The following is a 20,655-nucleotide window of genomic DNA, read 5'->3' as shown; positions in this document are numbered from 1 at the left end:
TTTCTTTGTTCTCTTGTTGTTTGAAACAAGCTGCTGTTCTTAATCTCAACTCTCAGTTCTAAACCAAACAAAATAAAAAGAATAAAATATAATGGTGAGGACCACTACACCAGAATTCAGAGCAGATATCTGAAGAAAATATATTTGCATAAATTAAAATGTCATTTAGATGTACAACCCTCATAGAATCATAGAGTTTTAGAAATGTTCAGCACAGAAACAGTCCCTTCGGTCCAACTCGTCCATGTCGGCCAGATATCCCAACCTAATCTGGTCCCACTTGCCAGCACCTGGCCCATGTCCCTCCAAAGCCTTTCGATTCTTATACCCATTCAGATGCCATTTAAATGTTGCAATTGTACCAGCCTCCACCGCTTCCTCTGGCAGCTGATTCCATACATGTACCACCCTCTGCATGAAAACGTTGCCCTTTAGTTCCCTTTTATAATTTTCCCCTCTCACCCTAAACCTATGCCCTCTAGTTCTGGATTCCCCCACCCCAGGGAAAAGACTTTGTCTATTTATCCTCTCCATGCCGCTCATGATTTTATAAACCTCAATAAGGTCACTCCTCAGCATCCAACACTCCAGGGAAAACAACCCCAGCCTATTCAACCTCTCCCTGTAGCTCAAATCCTCCAACCCTGGCAATATCCTTGTAAATCTTTTCTGAAACCTTTCAAGTTTCACAATATCCTTTCAGATAGGAAGGAGACCAGAATTGCACGCAATATATCAAAAATGGCCTAAACAATGTCCTGTATAGCCGCAACATGACCTCCCAACTTCTGTACTCAATGCTCTGACCAATAAAGGAGAGCACACAAAATGCCTCCTTCACTATCCTAACTACCTTCGACCCGTCTTTCAAGGAGCTATGAACCTGCACTCCAAGGTCTCTTTGTTCAGCAACACTCCCTAGGACCTTACCATTTAAGTGTATAAGTCCTATTAAGATTTGTTTTCCCAAAATGCAGCACCTCGCATTTATCTAAATTAAACTCCACCTGACACTCCTTAGTCCATTGGCCCATCTGATCATGATCCCGTTGTAATCTGAGGTAACTTTCTTCACTGTCCACTACACGTCCAATTTTGGTACAATCTGCAAACTTACCACCTGTACCTCTTCTGCTCAAATCCAAATCACTTATAAATGATGAAAAGTAGTGGACCCAGCACCAATCCTTGTGGCACTCCACTGGTCGCAAGCCTCCAGTCTGAAAAACAACCCTCCACCACCACCCTCTGTCTTCTACTTTTGAGTCAGTTCTGTATCCAGATGGCTAGTTCTCCCAGTATTGCATGAGATCTAATCTTACTAACCAGTCTCCCATGGGGAACCTCGTTGAACGCCTTACTGAAGTCCGCATAGATCATGTCCACCGTTCTGCCCTCATCAATCCTCTGTCACTTCTTCAAAAAAAAATGCAATCAAGTTTGTGAGACATGATTTCCCACGCACAAAACCATGTTGACTATCCCTAATCAGTCCTTGCCTTTCCAAATACATGTACATCCTGTCACTCAGGATTCCCTCCAACAACTTGTCCACCACTTATGTCAGGCTCACCGGTCTGTAGTTCCTTGGCTTGTCCTTACCACCTTTCTTAAATAGTGGTACCACGTTAGCCAACCTCCAGTCTTCCGGCACCTCACCTGTGACTAGCAATGATAAAAATATCTCAGCAAGGCGTCCAGCAATCACTTCCCTAGCTTCCCACAGAGTCCTAGGGTACATCTGATGAGGTCTATGTTCTATGTTCTATCTGATCAGGTCCTGGGGATTTATGCATTTCAACACATCCAGCACTTCCTCCTCTCTTATATGGACACTTTACAAGATGTCACCATCTATTCCCCTACATTCTATATTTTCCATGTCGTTCTCTACAGTAAACACTGATGCAAAATACTCGTTTAGTATCTCCCCCATCTGCTGCAGCTCCACCAAAGGCTGCCTTGTTGATCTTTGAGGGGCCCTATTCTCTCCCTAGTTACCCTTTTGTCCTTAATGTATTTGTAAAAACCCTTTGGATTCTCCTTAACCCGATTTGCCAAAGCTATCTCATGTCCCCTTTTTGCTCTCCTGATTTCTCTCTTAAGTATACTCCTACTGCCTTTATACTCTTCTAAGGATTCACTCGATCTATCCTGTCTATACCTGACATATGTTTATTTCTTTTTCTTAAACAAAATGTCAATTACTTTAGTCATCCCAGCATTCCCTTCACCTACCAGCTTTTCCTTTCGCCCTAACAGGAATGTACTGTCTCTGGACTCTTGTTATGTCATTTCTGAAGGCTTCCCATCTTCCAGCCATCCCTTTACCTGCGAACATCTGTCCCCCAATCAGATTTTGAAAGTTCTTGCCTAATACTGTCAAAATTAGCCTTCCTCCAATTTAGAACTTCAACTTTTAGATCTGGTCTGTCTTTTCCCATCATTATTTTAAAACTAATAATTATGGTCGCTAGCCCCAAAGTGCTCCCCCACTGACATCTCAGTCAGGATTAGAGTGGTGCTGGAAAAGCACAGCAGGTCAGGCAGCATCCAAGAAGCAGGAAATCAACTTTTCGGACAAAAGCCCTTCATCAGGACAGACATCTCAGTCACCTGCCCTGCTTTATTTCCCAGGGGTAGGTCAAGTTTTGCACCTTCTCTAATAGGTACATTCACATACTGAATCAGAAAGTTTTTTTGTACACACTTAACAAATTCCTCTCCATCTAAACCCTTAACACTATGGCAGTCCCTTTCAATGTTTGGAAAGTTAAAATCCCCTACCATAACCATCCTATTATTCTTACAGATAACTGGAATCTCCTCACAAATTTGTTTCTCAATTTCCCACTGAGTATTAGGGGGTCTATAATATAATCCCAATAAGGTGATCATCTCTTTCTTACTTTTCAGTTCCACCCAAATAACTTGCCTGGATGTATTTCCAGGAATATCCTCCCTCAGTAGAGCTGTAATGCTATCCCTTATCAAAAGTGCTACTCCCTCTTCTCTCTTGCCTCCCTTGGTTTCCTTCCTGTAGCATTTGTATCCTGGAACATTAAGCTGCCAGTCCTGTCCATCCCTGAACCATGTTTCTGTAATTGCAATGCTATCCCAAACCCATGTTACAACCATGCCCTGAGTTAATCTGCCTTCCATGTTAGGCCTCTTGCATTGAAATAAATGCAGTTTAATTTATCAGTCCTATTTTGTTCTCTGCTTTGTCCCTTCCTGCCCTGACTGTTTGAATCGCTTCTTTTCTCAATTGTACCAGTCTCAGATTGATCTCTTTCCTCTCCCTACATCCCAACTCTTCTCCCCCCCCCCCAGCCCCCACCACTTGCTAGTTTAAATCCTCCTGAGCAGCTGTAGCAAATCTCCCTCCCAGTATATTCATCCCCTTCCAATTCAGGTGCAATTCGTTTTTCTTGTACAGATCACTTCTACCCTAAAAGAGATTCCAATGATCTAAAAATGTGAATCCTTCTCCCATACACCAGCTCCTCAGCCAAGTATTCATCTGTTCTATCCTCCTATTCGTACCCTCACTAGTTCATAGCACTGGGAGTAATCCAGATATTACTACTCTTGAGGACTTCCTTTTTAAATTCCTACCTAACTCTCTATATTCTCCCTTCAGAATCTCATCCTTTTCCCTTCCTATGTCTTTGGCTTCAATGTGTACAATGACGTCCTGCTGGTCCCTCTCCCCCTTGACAACATTCTGCACCCTCTCTGAGACATCCTTGATCCTGGCACCAGGGAGGCAGCACATCATCTGATTTTTCACTGCTGCCCACAGAAATGTCTGTCTGTGCCTTGGACTAGAGAGTCCCCTAACACAATTGATCTCTTGGAACCCGACATACCCCTCATTGCATTACAGTCATCTCAATACCAGAAACTTGGCTGTTCATGCTACATTCCCTGAGAATCCATCACTCCCTACATTTTCTAAAACAGCATACTTGTTTGAAATGGGGATAGCCACAGAAGACTCCCGCACTACCTGCCTACCTCTCTTACCTTTCCTGGAGTTAACACATGTTTGTGACTGTATCTGAGACTTTTCTCCTTTCCTATAGCTGTCATCCATCACACTCCCTTGCTTTTGTAAATTCCTCATTGTCTCTAACTGTCGCTCCAACCAATCCATTCAATCTGATAGGATTCACAACCAACGGCATTTATTGTGGATATAATGCTCAGTTTCACATAAACTCTCTCTAAACTCCCACATCCAATAAGAAGAGCATATCACTCTACTAAGGGCTATTTTTGCTTCTTCCAATGTACAGACCCAGAAAATAGTACTGTCTTATTCCTCTACAAAACTCTGCTCCAGGCTAACTTAATACCTATGGCTTATATTTTTAAGTTTATACAAGAGACATAGCTCAAATAAAAGTTTGTCTTGGAATTTTAAAATATTTGAGGAAATCTGTGATTGAGAAAAATTATTTCTTAGTATCACTGGACAGACTCTTCTGATCCTGTACCTTATTGGCTTCCTAAGTTTAATTTCCCAAATAAAAATGCTACATTTGCATTTTCAACAGGTAGGAATATTGATAAAATTTTATACATTACTGAGGCCAATATAATATGTGCTGTTGACCACAAGAATAATTTTATATTTATGACCATTCTTTCATGTTTCAGTAAATTGTAGTATTAAGTACTCTGAGGGATTAATTGGTGGCCACAACTAATATTGATATGTAATTCTCTCATAATTTGTTTTAATAGCCCATACACCAAGCTGGCAAACGGGTTAGCTGGTTGAATGCTTTTTCACATTGTATTTTTGCCAGCACTAAGATTGAAAAAGAGAAAAGAGAACTTGCAAAGCAATATGGAATGGTACGAATTGAAGTGACTGGAGGTGAAATAGCAGAGGAGATGGAAAAGGAACGGAAGATGTTTCAGTTGCAGATGTGTGAGGTATGTGACAGTTTCTGATTTATTTACTTCCACATCAAGCTTTATTTGTGTATATATGCTCATATCAATTTGAATAAATTGCTGCTGATTTATTATGCCAGTAAGTCTTTTTTATTAGTCCATTGCATGCTCATCAAGTTGAAGGATTTACTTTTGGAAAATGGAACAGTTCCCCACTTTTCACCTATTATTATGCTACTCCAAGGTCAAGTCTAACTTGGTAGGCTACAGAAGTAAAACTCCTTTGACCCTGCTCCAACATTTTTAATCCTGAATATCAATTCAACTCCTTCTACTATATCAGCATGATAGCTTTAATGGGTACCCCAGTATCTTGAATTGTGTGGTTCAAGCTGACATTTTGTTTGGATCTGCATTTATTTATCCTTTCATGTCTTGTGAGCTTCACTGCCTAGACCAACATTTGTTGACCATCATTAAGTGCTCTTGAAGTAAGTCGTTCTCTAGACAATAGACAATAGGTGCAGGCGTAGGCCATTCTGCTCTTCAAGCCTGCACCAACATTCATTATGATCATGGCTGATCATCCTCAATCAGTATCCTGTTCCTACCTTATCCCCATAACCCTTGATTCCACTATCCTTGAGAGCTCTATCCAACTCTTTCTTAAACGAATCCAGAGACTGGGCCTCCACTGCCTTCTGGGGCAGAGCATTCCACACAGCCACCACTCTCTGGGTGAAGAAGTTTCTCCTCATCTCTGTCCTAAATGGTCTACCCTTCTAGGGAAATGTTTGTTCCATATTTTTGCTTGTAAATGTAGCATTGTTTTCTATTTAATATTCGTTAGTAAGTAATTTCAGGGGACAGTTAAGTCATGCATATTATGTGGGTCGGAAGTCACGTTCAGGCCAGATTAGATCGGAATGGTAGACATTCTTTCCTGAAGGACACCAGTCAGCAAAATGATAGTTTTGGAGTCACCATTACTTATATTCTAAATTGATTAATTGGTGAATATTGAACCCTTGTCCCCAGAGCTTTACCCGGAGCTTCTGGATTGCTAGTTCAATGACATTACAGCCATGCCTCCATCTTCCCAAACTGGTTGATGCTGCCCAAGTTCCGCAACTAGATAAAGTCATGGATTTGTTTGCGAAGTTGGTGTGTTTTTCTGCAAATATTTTGTCGCCTCACTAGGTTACATCATCAGTTCATCTTTGATAAGGTGTTCGTGGTCTGTCACCCTGGTATTTACATGTCTCTGTTTTGCCTGTGCTAGGATGGTTGCATTGTCACAGTTGAATTTGTGTCCTTCATTGTTTGTGTGGTTGGAAATGAGAAACCTAAACCCATCACAGTCAGAGGCTTTCATCTCATGGTCTGGATTGAATACATACTCAGATTCAAGAGACAAAAGTATATTATTTCACAAAGTCCCTTTCCCTCCCTCCATCTTGTAACATCATTGTCTAGGAGCAGATAACTTCAGAAAAGAGGTGCCTCAGCTGACAGATTACAGTGGTTTCCACATAGTCATTATAAAATAGAAACAAATTAATATACACACTTGTATAGCTTGAGATTAGGTCCATCATAAAAAAGATTAAGGTGTAAACACCTTTATACATAAATATGAAAAGTTTGCACTTAATGTTTCTTCCATATTTTTGCTTGTAACGCTAGCATTGTTTTCTACTTATTGTTTGTTAGTAGGGAATTCCAGCTGTGATGAGCCTTTATTATGTTACTATCAGTTGATAATGCCACTTTGTGTAAAATACATAAATGATGTACAAATAGCATTATTTCAATACATATTTTGAAGAAAATTACATTGAAGTATTGGTATAGGAGGTCCACTGCCTACTTGATGTTTCTTTCTGTATGTGGTAGTTAAGTTAGCCAATGCCAAAATACGTTCTGACACAAGTTGGGTTTGATTTACAGCAGAAACTACTATTACTCACGGTGGTGTTCAACAGTCTGAAATATTACCGATCTGAGAGACATTTTTTATAATGAATCCCTTTTTGAGATCTGTCAGCTCTTCACACAAAACAGCTGTCATATTAATCATTTTATCAGTTATGAAAGATTTCACAACTGACAATGGCATGAAAATAATTCAGTGTGGTATATTGCATTTTTGAGCTCCTCCTTCAGATTAACAAGGATTTCATGAATAATTCACATTCTTTGCTTCATGGTTTTATGGAATTGCTGTCTACCCTTTTAAATATTCTGGGAAAATAATAAGTTCACAACCTTGGCTTATTGTAATGCATAAGCAAAAGCATTAACTATGGGGAGAGGGACATATGCTTCAAGTTGCAAAATACCACAAATTGCTAGATGATTTCCACTATTGTTGTTTGCTTCACAAAAATGGAATCTGCCCATCTATCTTCCCTTAGGCTTCAATAAATGGCTGTGTTTGAGTCATAATTTGCTGAATAAATGTAAGCCCGGCACATAATGGCATAGGGAAACTTTTAAATGATGATATTTATGTTCCTGCAATGCCATTTAACTTTGGAAGCCTCAAAAGAGAAGACTGAAATTGATGAGTCTCACGCCCACTAACTGGCTCATTAAAATTTATTGTATTTTAAATTTTACAGTTTTTTCTACAAGTTTTCATACTGAAATAACTACAGAGGATGGTATCCCATCATCAAGTGTCCCTTTACATGAGCACAGTAACTGGCTGTGGCCAGCCTGCTCAGAGTCCGTCCCTGAAATCAGGAAACTCGGAATTCCCTGTTTATATCTGTCAGCCTGATTGGCCCAGGTTAACAACCCTAATCAAGGATCTCATAGACAATAAGATCCACGTTGTTCCAATCACTACTTCTATTTATTCTATCTTCTGGTCAAACCAATATTTTCCACTCTTTATCAATATTGACTTATTCACTCTATTTTATTTTGTGTTGTTGATCTTCCTTTCTCTGTCCTAAAATTCCAATGATGCCATTGTTCACCAAGATTCAAAATGAAGCTGGATTATTACCAAATTATATTTCTAGAGATTTTTGAACTGAAGAATGAGGGAAGCTTACAACTCCTAAAGAAAACTGGAAGGTTTCCTGTTCTTGCCAATTTTGGCCCATTGTATTACAGCAATATTAGACCCTGTCCCATATCCCTCTAACTCCTTCCTATTCATACACCCATCCAGGTGCCTTTTAAAATGTTGGGCGGCATGGTGGCACAGTGGTTAGCACTGCTGCCTCACAACGCCAGAGACCCGGCTTCATTTCCCACCTCAGGCAACTGTTTGCACATTCTCCCTGTATCTGTGTGGATTTCCTCCGGGTGCTCCAGTTTCCTCCCACAGTCCAAAAATGTGCAGGTTAGGTGAATTGGCCATGCTAAATTGTCTGTAGTGTTAGATGAAGGGGTAAATGTAGGGGAATGGTCTGCGTGGGTTGCTCTTCGGAGGGTTGGTGTGGACTAGTTGGGCTGAAGGGCCTGTTTCCACACTGTAAGTAATCTAATCTAATATATTACAGTAGAGTGTCTCAAAACGAGATATCCAAAAACCAAGCATTTCTTTTTAAGCTACAATCACCTGACTTTTCTTCTTCAGTGTCATCTTTGGTCTAACTGTTACAGTTTACAGTTGCTCCCTGTCCACCCCTAACACGTTGTTGAAATATACAGAAACCCCGTTTACTTAATTAAACAGACATCTGGCACATTTCTGAAAAAGTAACAGTTATGGATCTGAAGCATCTCCAAAGAATTGTCAGGCTTATCTTGTAGCATTGCCTCAATTTCTTTTAAAACTTCCCTTTGCAATCCTTACTTGACCTATGCCCTCAACACTTTAAATGCAAGACAATACTGACTTGGTTCAAACTGGGAGAAAATGAGGACTGCAGATGCTGGAGATCAGAGCTGAAAAATGTGTTGCTGGAAAAACGCAGCAGGTCAGGCAGCATCAAAAGAGCAGGACAATTGACGTTTCAGGCATAAGCCCTTCTTCAAGAATGCCCGAAACGTCGATTCTCCTGCTCCTTTGATGCTGCCTGACCTGCTGCGCTTTTCCAGCAACACATTTTTCAGCTTTGGTTCAAACTGGCCAATTCAAAATCTAACAAGATCTAAAATCCAGCATGGGTTTGGTTCCAAGGCTGTCAATTTTTGAGACATTCTACCGATGTTATTGTCTTTAAATCTTGCCACCAGCAACTGGATCTACATTCGCCTGCACAACCTGCTGTTTGCAATATCTGCAACTTCTAATTTGCCTTGCTCAGCCAGTAACGCTAATTCCTCTATGCCACTAATGTGCTTGTATGCAGGAAACCTATTCGGTATTTCTGATGAAGGTGAAATAGTAGCTGTCTGGTGAGTGCAATTTGAGTGTGCATAGTGCAGATATTGTTGCAGCTGCTGGTAAGTTCTGACTTGCAGCTATGCCAGAAGATCAGGCATGTCCATAAACAGATGAAATTAATGATGCTGAAAGAATGTCATCCTATCTAGAATCTAGCATAATCATAGATATTTTACACTCTCCTCATATCTTCCAGGTGTCACAATTTTACCAGTGTCTGGCAAGATAATTTTCATCTCAATATGTTCAGTACTATTTCAGGCTTGGAAGCTGATCTTCTCTTCTTTATCCTTGATAATTGTTTAGTTTTCTACCAGTTCAAAATCTTCTGTCCAAAGTTAATTTTTCTTTTCTACTCCCCTTTTATGAAAATGTTGCCAGGCATCTCTCTAAGAACCATTTTTGTGCGGCAGATACAACATTTTACTGCAAATAATTATTACATTTTTTCTTTCCTACCTAAAGATTTGATGATTCATCGTAGGCATTTACTGTTGCTAACTTTGCTGTCCTTTCTTTTACTGAACCTGCCATTTCTTTTTTCTATTTTTGACATTCTGCTCCAATTTCTAAATGTATTACTGGCTGAAAATATTTGTTATTTTAATTAGGATGGAATATCAAGTGTTTCTGTGTTATTCAGCTTATGATTTGTGGCTTCTTCAATGTGATTTGGGCTTCTTAGTTATGGTAATATAGTGAGACATCCTGAACAGATGATACTTTAAGTGCATTTTTCAAATTTCAAAACAGTTTTCTACCTGCAGTATTAATGATTTGCCAGTTGAATCTTTGAAGAAATCACTTACATTTATGAGTCCCTTTGAAATATTTGACTTATAAGAATCCTAAATCATAGCCACTGAGAAACTGTACTTTTTTTCAGTGTGAGGAATGTATAATTTACCATACAACTTTGCTTTTGTTTTTTCTTTTAGTATCTGATCAAAGTAAATGAGATAAAGACAAAGAAAGGAGTGGACTTGCTACAAAATCTCACCAAGTATTATCATGCACAGTTCATGTAAGAGTTCTCATCTGCTTTTATTTTCTTGATTTTAACCTGTTCTTGGCTTGATCAAATTTTCAGCTATGAGATTTATTGGTTGTACTGTGTAGTAAATTGGATATCATCATTATTGTACACTTAGCTGTGCATCTGGGATTATCCAATCTAGGCTGATGATGCAAAAGTTCCTTGGCTGTTGTTTACAAGAATTCCATATCAAGCATATTTCAATCTGGTTCATCGTGACCTGGGCCAATATTAGTCATATAGTCTTAGAGTGATATAGCTGTACAGCATGGAAACAGACTTTTTGGTGTAACCCATCCATGCTGACCAGATATTCTAAATTTATCTAGTACCATTTGCCAACATTTAGCCCATATTTCTCTAAACCCTTCCTATGCATATACCCATCCAGGTGCCTTTTAAATTTTGTCATTGTACCAGCATCCATCACTTCCTCTGGCAGCTCATTCCATACATAATCCACCCTTTGCATGAAAAAGTTGCCCCTTTTAAATCTTTCCTTTCCCACCTTAAACCTATGTCCTTTAGTTTTGGACACCCCACGAAGGGGAAAAGACCTTGTCTATTCATCCTATCCATGCCCCTCATGATCTTATAAACCTCTATAAGGTCACCCCTCAGCCTTTGACGCTACAGCAAAATTAGTCCCAGCCTATTCAGCCTCTCTCTACAGCTCAAATCTTCTAAACCTGGCAAAATCCTTGTAAATCTTTTCTGTATCCTTTCAAGTTTAACAACATTCCCCTATAGCAGGGAAACAGAATTGCATACAGCATTCCAAAATTGGCTGAACCAATTTCTTATGAGAAGGAGAGGACTGCAGATGCTTGAGATCAGAGTCAAGAGTGTCGCGCAGGAAAAGCACAGCAAGCCAGGCAGCATCCGAGGAGCAGGAGAATCGATGTTTCACGCATAAGCCCTTCATCAGGAATGTGGCTTGTGGGCCGGGGAGCTGAAAGATAAATGGAAGGGGGGGTGAGTGCGCTAAGGTAGCTGAGAACATGATAGGTAAATTAAGGTGAGGGAGAAGGTGATAGATCAGAGAGGAGGGTGGAGCTGATAGGTGGGAAAGGTGATGGGACAGGTCAGGAGGACAGTGCCAAGTTGGAGGCTTCGGATTGGGATAATGTGGGGATAGGGGAAATGAGGAAACTGTTGAAATCCACATTGATCCCGTGTGGTTGCAGGGTCCCAAGGCAGAATATGAGGCGTTCTTCCTCCAGGCATCAGGTGGTAACAGTTTGACGGTGGAGAAGGCCCAGGACCTACATGTCCTTGAAGTAGTGGGGGGAAAGTTGAAGTGTTCGGCCACAGGGCGGTGGGATTGGTTGGTGCAGGTGTCCCAGAGATGTTCTCTAAAACGATCTGCAAGTAGATGTCCTGTCTCCCCGATGTAGAGGAGACCACATCGGGTGCAATGGATACAGTAGATGACATTGGTGGAGGTACAGGTAGATATCTGTCGGATGTGGAAGGATCCTTTGCGGCATTAGATGAAGGTGAGGGGAGTGGTTTGGGTGCAGGTTTTCCTGTACGGTTGCAACATGACCTCCCAACTGCTGTACACAATGCACTGACCAGTAAAGGCAAGTATACCAAATGCCCTCTTCACTATCCTGTCCACCGGGGACTCCACTTTTGAGGAACAATAAACCTGCACTCTTTTTGTTCAGCAACACTCCCCAGGACCTTAGCATTATGTGTATAAGTCATGCCCTGATTTGCCTTTCTAAAATGCAGCACGTCACGTTTGACACATCGATCAAGGTCCACATTATACTCTGAGGTAACTCTTTGTTGTCCACTCCACCTCCAATTTTGGTGTCATCTGCAAACTTATTAACCAATCCTCCTATGTTCACATCCAAATCATTTATGTAAATCCACCGCTGATCTCAGGACACCAATCTGAAAAGCAACCCTCCAATACCACCCTCTGTCTTCTACCTTCGGGCCAGTCTGTATCCAAATGGCTAGTTCTCCCTGTATTCCATGTGATCTAACCTTGCTAACCAGTCTACCATGAGGAACCTTGTCGAACATCTTACTGAAGTCCATTGATCACGTCCGCTCTGCCATCTTCAATACTCTTCGTATCTTCTTCAAAAAACTCAATCAAGTTTGTGAGACATGATTTCCCACGGACAAAGCCCTAACCAGTTGACTATCCCTAACCAGTCCTTGCCTTCCCAAATACATGTAAATCCTATTCCTCAGGACTCCCTCCAACAACTTTCCCACCACTGATGTCAGGCTCACTGATCTTTGGTCCCTTAGCTTTTCCTTACCACCTTTCTTAAATAGTGGCACCATCTTAGCCAACCTCCCGTCTTCCTCACCTGAATCTTTCGATGATACAAATATCTCAGCATGGGGCCCAACAATCACCTCCCAAGCTTCCCAAAGAGTTTTAGGATACACCTGGTCAGGTTCCAGGGATTTATCCATATTTATGTGTTTTAAGACTTCCAACACCACCTCTTCTATAATATGGATATTTTTCACTATTTATTTCCTCACGTTCTCTACCTTCCATATCCCTCTCCACTGTTGATTAGTTAACATAATTAATTAATCTCGAATTGCCAGTGATACAATTGCCCGGCAGGCTTAGAAAATGGCAAATTAATGCTCCACTGTGTATTTGGAAAGCAGCTGCTGAGTAAAGTGATCAGTTTGAAATGCAAATGGAAGCATGAGAAAGTGCTAGCTGCTCACTTAAATGATCAAAATTAGGACTGAGACCCAATACCATGTCAATCTGAGATAAAACCAGAATATGTTGGAGAATCTCAGCAAGTCTGGCTGTACCTGTGGAAAGAGAAATAGTGTTACCATTTCAAACCTGATATGACTTCTTCAGAACAGAATGGGGCTGGAAAATTGTGATTTTAAAAAAAATTTTGTTGACACAGGGAATGAGCTATCAGCAGAATAGAGGATGCCAAGAGCAAATTACAATGACCATAAGATATAATTAGGCTATTTGGCCCAGTGAGTCTGCTGTACCATTCAATCACGTATGTTATGTTTCTCAATCCCATTCTCCAGCCTTCTCCCCATAACCTTTGATCCCCTTGCTAATCAAGAATCTATCTCTGTTTTGGCCTCCACAGACTTCTGTCGCAATGAGATTCATGGATTAACCACACTCTGTCTGAAGAAATTCCTTTACTGTGTGCTTAGGTTCTAGTCTGTCCTACTAATGGTAACAACTTCTCCATATCTATTCTATCCAGAATTCTCAGTTTTCTGTATATTTCATTGAGATCACACTCTTATCTTTCTAAACTCAACTGAGTACTGACCCAAAGTCCTCAACCACTCTACAGTGGTGGTAAAGGAGCATTAGAGATATGAAATGGACATAAGTGAAGGTGTGAAAAGGAGAAAATGTATCTACTTTGCTGAGAGCAAAGGCAACAAGGTATAACTGGGGAGGCTAGGTCACCTTTGTCTAACAGCATTAAAAGCCCAATTTTCTAGCCCCTGTTAATTCTGAAGAAGTCATTATCAGACTCAAAACTGGATGGAATGGATGGAATCTTACCAGACTGTGAGAGATGAGTGGTCAAATCAGATGTGATGGTCATCTCAATGTCAAGATCATGTTGCCACCACTTCCCCACTTTGCTAAAGTGGCATGGCAAGATTCTCAACCAGAGAGCAGACATGATTGAATGGTGCAGCAGACTCACCACAAAAGAAACGAGCTTTGTAGTGAATGAAATCTTTGAAGAGCAGGTGTGCATGCTGGAATGGATAGAGATAGAGGAAGCTGATGTGCTGAAAATTTTGTCAAACATTAAGATTGACAAGTCGCCAGGCCGGGACCAGATTTGTCCTCGGCTGCTTTGGGAAACAAGAAATGCAATTGCTTCGCCACTTGCGAAGATCTTTGCCTCCTCGCTCTCCACTGGAGTCGTAACTGAGGACTGGAGAGAGGCAAATGTAATTCCTCTCTTCAAGAAAGGAAATAGGGAAATCCCCGGCAATTACAGATCAGTAAGTCTCACGTCTGTCGTCTGCAAGGTGTTAGAAAGGATTCTGAGGGTTAGGATTTATAACCATCTGGAAGAGCATGGCTTGATTAAATGCAGTCAACAAGGCTTTGTGAGGGGCAAGACATACCTCACAAACCTTATCGAGTTCTTTGAGGATGTGACTAGAAACGTTGATGAGGGTCGAGCTGTGGATGTGGTGTATATGGACTTCAGCAAGGCATTTGATAAGGTTCCCCATGGTAGGCTCATTCAGAAGGTCAGGAAGAATGGGATACAGGAGAACTTAGCTGTCTGGATACAGAATTGGCTGGCTAACAGAAGACAGCGAGTGATAGTAGAAGGAAAATATTCTGCCTGGAAGTCAGTGGTGAGTGGTGTTCCACAGGACTCTGTCCTTGGGCCTCTACTGTTCGCAATTTTTATTAATGACTTGGATGAGGGGATTGAAGGATGGGTCAGCAAGTTTGCAGACAACACAAAGGTTGGAGGTGTCGTTGACAGTATAGAGGGCTATTGTAGGCTGCAGTGGGACATTGACAGGATGCAGAGATGGGCTGAGAGGTGGCAGATGGAGTTCAACCTGGATAAATGCGAGGTGATGCATTTTGGAAGGTCAAATTTGAAAGCTGAGTACAGGATTAAGGATAGGATTCTTGGCAGTGTGGAGGAACAGAGGGATCTTGGTGTGCAGGTACATAGATCCCTTAAAATGGCCACCCAAGTGGATAGGGTTGTGAAGAAAGCATATGGTGTTTTGGCTTTCATTAACAGGGGGATTGAGTTTAAGAGTCGTGAGATTTTGTTGCAGCTCCATAAAACTTTGGTTAGACCGCACTTGGAATACTGCGTCCAGTTCTGGTCGCCCTATTATAGAAAGATGTGGATGCTTTGGAGTGGGTTCAGAGGAGGTTTACCAGGATGCTGCATGGACTGGAGGGCTTATCTTATGAAGAGAGGTTGACTGAGCTCAGGCTTTTTTCATTGGAGAAAAGGAGGAGGAGAGGGGGCCTAATTGAGGTATACAAGATAATGAGGGGCATAGATAGAGTATTTAGCCAAAGACTATTTCCCAGGGCAGAAATGGCTAACATAAGGGGTCATAGTTTTAAGCTGCTTGGAGGAAAGTATAGAGGGGATGTCAGAGGCAGGTTCTTTACACAGAGTTATGAGAGCATGGAATGCGTTGCCAGCAGCAGTTGTGGAAGCAAAGTCAATTGGGGACATTTAAGAGACTGCTGGACATGCATTTGGTCACAGAAATTTGAGGGTGCATACATGAGGATCAATGGTCGGCACAACATCGTGGGCTGAAGGGCCTGTTCTGTGCTGTACTGTTCTATGTTCTATGTTCCATGTTCCACATTGATGCTCTTTATTGCTTGTTTAACAACTTGTCAAAGGTCCAGTTTGCCCAGGTTGTGATATTATAAAACCTACCATATAAATTAACCTTTGTAAAACTCAATCTAAAACCAGAGCAACTTCTTGACAGGTTCAACTTGCCACTTGTTCCAAACAATCTCCATGTGGACACCTGGCATCAATGTCTCAGGCATGCTGTAGGGGCACAAACCATATGCAACCTACATCTATGGATGTTGGCATCCAACATTTTCCACTTCTATGAATGCTCATGGCACAATTTTAATCCACTTACAGGACCTTTGTGCACTTTACTGTTCTACCCTAGGCTGCACTGACAATGATCATTGTAATGCTGCAGCACAGAGACTCTGCTCACACACCCAGCTCATAAACTGGACCTAACTGCATCTCTGGGCTTTTCACTTCCTCGCATAGTGCTCACTCACTCTGAGTTTGTGAATGCTTACAGTAACCCTGCCTTGCCTCCTAGTCAGAGATATCTGGCTCATATTACAATTGTTTTGGTGTGCCATTTAATGCCAGTGAAGCCAGGAAATTTGCTACTGTTGTCAGTTGACCTAACTCCTGACAAGGGGGATAGTCTTCACTTCGGGGATACCATTACAATAAATCAGCCTCTAATACCAGTCCAGGCCCTGCTTCGGACAGTCAGAATCAGGATCTTTTACTCATAATTCTATGATTCTATAAGGGGTGGGATTGGCAGGACGCACCTATTTTGAGACTTCTGCTCTATTGTGGACTTTATTGTTCCTGGAATTGAGACACTGACACATATTAACCACTCTGAAAATGGGTGGCACAGCCATTACTGTTGGTGTGGTTGGGTTAGTTTCTCAAGCGGATGAATAGGCAGCACAGAGGGTGTGCAGGGTTAGTGGTGTCATAGTTTGGTGCTGATGAGGGCAAATAGAGAAGATGTTGAAGGCAAATAGTGAGAATGATGGAGCATGTGCCTTGGTGGGAGGTGGGTGCAGTAGCAGAGATTGATTATAAGGTGTCAAGAAGAAGTGGTGGCACAGATACTGCCAGAATAGTGAAGGACATTGATCTTCTTCCTACTGTGTTGGGCATTTCTCAATATGGTTGAGACTGCTTCAATGTGGATGGCAACTTCAGATCTCACTGGCATGGTCTCCACCGATGTTCCTGGGGAAGAGGAAGACTTACCTGTGCACCACCTTGTCCAGCAGGATCTCTAAGCCCCTGCCCACAAAACAGGCAAGGATTTTTCCCTATCTGCCACATCTGAGGAAAATGTCAGGACCAGTGCAGGGCAGTTCCAGACTGACATGCTTGTCTGGGTGCACACCAGCCTTTTAAATATGACACTAGTGCCAGGGATGTTGGTTAATTTCAGGATTCCTGATGAAGGGCTTATGCCCGAAACATCGATTCTCCTGCATCTTGAATCCTGCCTGACCTGCTATGTTTTTCCAGCACCACACTCTTGGCTCTAATTTCAGGATCTCCAGTGAATGGTGAATTGTTAAGTGATTAATGTGTAGTAAGATCGGGAGGAAACAGGACATGATTCTCAAATGGCAATTAAAGCAACCAAGAAAGCCTGTTTGGTCCCTACCTTTTATCTTAGCCTACTTGGCACACCTTCCTCATTCCTGAAGAAGGGCTTATGCCCGAAACGTCGATTCTCCTGCTCCTTGGCTGCTGCCTGACCTGCTGCGCTTTTCCAGCAACACATTTTAATTGGCCCACAGTGCTTTATGATTGTGAGGCAAAGTTGTTCTGTCCTTTGGCTTGCCATTGACTTATCTTCGGTGGCTGGTGGGGAGAACTGTCTGTGTCCCCTTAAATATCTGCTCAAAGTGTTTCCGACTGAACCCAAACTGTATATCAGTGAGGGGGAAATGGATGAAACAGGCGTTACTTGACAGCATTGTTGATGATCCCTTCCCTTGGTTAGCTGCTAAATTATATACAAGATTTGTACTTCCTATCTTTGTTGATGAAGTAAGATAAAATATTATTCTGGCATTATGGGATATTTATTAATTTTTTTAAAATTTGAATGAAAGGTAGATATTATGCCAGCTGCAATGGCTCTGAGAAAACAAAACAACATTGATTTTACAGCATTTTGCTGAGATGTTGTCAGCAAAGTTGGTAACCACGAGAAATATTGTAAAACTGGCCTTAACTGAGCAATGAAAAAGTTACTGAAAAAGTATTAATACTGTAGCATCTGAAGAAGTTGATACAAACTTGGGTGATAGATTTAAGACAGATGTCAGAAGCAGGTTCTTTACACAGAGTGTGGTAAGGGTGTGGAATGCCCTACCTGCCAATGTAGTCAACTCAGCCACGTTAGGGAGGTCTAAACAATCTTTGGATAAGCACATGGATGATGCTGGGATAGTGTAAGGGGATGTGCTGAGAATAGTTCACAGGTCGATGCAACATTGAAGGCCAAAGGGCCTGTTCTGTGCTGCATTCTATGTTCTAAACTGGAAATCTCTATTGGATTTGCACAAATTTAGATAAAAGATTTCAAATTTTGATCATTTATAATTGTCAAAAGAACTGAAGTGGATGGTCTGTGGTATGCTTAATGCAAAGTTTGTGTTATGCTGCAGATTAAAATCAATATGGCATAAATTTCAAGGCTTTATTGCAGAAGTTAAATCTGATTAGATGTGAGTGAAGCTCGGAGACAAAGCTATTTAATGAAAAATTTGATTCTGTGCCGTGATGCAACATATGATCTGATAGCAAAAGCCATAGAAAAGAATACGGGCTGACCTATGTTACATTGCCAGTTATAATTTTATTTTCTGCTCATCAAAAAGTTCTACATATGCATATTAGGATCTTGTAACTGGTATTAGGCCATTATGAATATTAGCATTATCACAGAGAAGACAGTCACACTGATGATAAACAAATTTAGGCTGAAACATTTAAGGCTTGCTTTAATTGCAGCTATTGTAAACAGTTTTCCATTGAGTTAAACTGTCAAGTATAATTAGCCTAAAGCTACTAGAGTTGATAAGGCTGCTACTATGAAAGAATTGATACGATCAACATAGGAATTAATTTTGATTCTAATTCTTGATAAGCTAAACAGGCCAATGACAAAAAATATAGTGAGTTTTAACTTCCATTTTCATGGCTCACTTTGCATAGCTTTATTAATAAACTAAGATTTTCTGCTTTGCATAGATAGCCTTTCAAGATAATTTTTGTTTTCATTAGAAAGAAGTAACTTTCCCACCATCGCAAAAGCAAATACTGAGGTGCAGCAATCTTGAATTGTGGAGATTGGCATTGTGAGAACAAATTTTATGTCATGAATATAATGGCAGTAGGAGTGAGAAATCAGGCTAATGAATTAGCTTTGGCAAATAGAATTAAAGAGAATCCAAAGAGATTCTGCGAATACAGTAAGGGCAAAAGAATTAGTAGGGAAGGATAGGGCCCCTGAAAGCTCAACAAGGCCGACAATGTGTGGAACCGCAGTAGATGGGTGAGATAGTAAACAAGTATTTTGTGTCAGTGTTTACTGTGGAGAAGGATATGGAAGCTAGAGAACTTAAAAAAAAACAATGATGTCTTGAAAAGTGTCCATATTACAGAGGAAGAGATGCTGGATGTCTTGAAACTCATAAAGGTGGATAATCCCTGGGACCTTATCAGATATATCCCAGAACTTTGTGGAAAGTTAGGGAAGTGATTGCTTGACCTCTTGCTGAGATATTTGTATCATCAATAGCTGCGGGTGCTGGAAGACTGGAGGGCAGTTAATGTAGTGCCATTATTTAAGGGAAGTGACAAAGAAATGCAAGGAATCCAAAGGTCAGTGAGCCTTACGTCAGTGGTAGGTAAGTTGTTGGAGAGGATTCTCGGGGACAGGATCTACATGTATTTGGAAAGGCAAGGACTCTTAGGGATAGTCCACATGGCTTTGTGCACGGGAAACTGTGTGTCACTAACTTGATTTGAGTTTTTTGAAGAAGTGACAAAGAAGGTTGATGCAGGTAAAGTGGTGGATGATTTCTATATGGACTTCAGTAAGGTGTTCGATAAAGTTCTGCATAGAAGACTGGTTAGCAATGTTAGCTCACATGGAATCCCATAAGAGCTAGCCATTGGATATAAAATTGGCTTGAAGGTAGGAGATAGAGCATGGTGGTGGAAGATTATTTTTCAGACTGGAGGCCTGTGACCAGTGGTGTGCCACAAGGATCAGTACCTCGATCAGATGGGCTGAAGACTGGCAGATAGAGTTTTATTTAAATAAATGTGAGGTGTTGCATTTTGATAAGGCAACTTTACACTTGAAAGTAGGGTGCTGGGAACTGTTGCCAAACAAGGAGACCTTGGGGTGCAGATTCATACTTCCTTGAAATTGGGGTCACATATAGAAAGGTAGTGAATAAGGCATTGGATACACTTGCTTTTATTGGTCAGTGCACTGAGTATAGGAGTTAGGATGACATGTTGTGGCTGTACAGAATATTGGTTAGGCCACATCCGCATTCAGTTCTGGTCTCCCTGCTATAGGAAAGATGATGTTAAACTTGAAAGAGTGCAGAGAAAATTCACAAGCATGTTGCTGAGGTTGGATCGTTTGAGTCCAGGAAGAAGCTGAATAGGCTAGGGCTATTTTCCCTGAAGTGCTGGAGGCTGAGGGATGACCTTATACAGGTTTATAAAATCATGAGGAGCACCTATAGGTTGAATAGCCAAGGTCTTTTTCCCAGGGTAGAGGAATCCAAAGCTAGAAGTCTTAGTTTTAATGTGAGAAGGGAAAGATATAAAAGGGACCTAAGGGGCAACTTGTTCATGCGGAGAGTGGTGCGTGTATTTAATGAGCTGCCAGAGGAAGTGGTGGAAGCCAGTGCAATTACAATATTTAAAAAGCATCTGGATAGGTACATGTATAGAAAAAGTTAAGAGGGATATGGACCAAATGCTAGCAAATGGGACTAGATTAATTTAGAATATCTAGTCGG

General features: G+C 41.1%; 1 protein-coding gene across 3 annotated transcripts in view; it reads left to right on the top strand.

The window, feature by feature from the left end:
- Nucleotides 1-20,655, top strand: part of unm_sa1614 (un-named sa1614) — a 259,429-nt gene that overhangs the window by 124,172 nt on the left and 114,602 nt on the right. For all 3 annotated transcript variants that reach the window (XM_072556198.1, XM_072556197.1, XM_072556200.1), the window contains 2 exons: nucleotides 4,818-4,947; nucleotides 10,195-10,280. In XM_072556198.1, the coding sequence (XP_072412299.1) occupies nucleotides 4,818-4,947; nucleotides 10,195-10,280 (216 nt within the window). The remainder of the gene's footprint in view (nucleotides 1-4,817; nucleotides 4,948-10,194; nucleotides 10,281-20,655) is intronic.

This window comes from Chiloscyllium punctatum, chromosome 37 (genome assembly GCF_047496795.1).
Source record: "Chiloscyllium punctatum isolate Juve2018m chromosome 37, sChiPun1.3, whole genome shotgun sequence".
Taxonomy (NCBI): Eukaryota; Metazoa; Chordata; class Chondrichthyes; order Orectolobiformes; family Hemiscylliidae; genus Chiloscyllium; species Chiloscyllium punctatum.
Note: the sequence above shows the minus strand (reverse complement) of the source record. Positions and strands in the feature narration are given on the sequence as shown.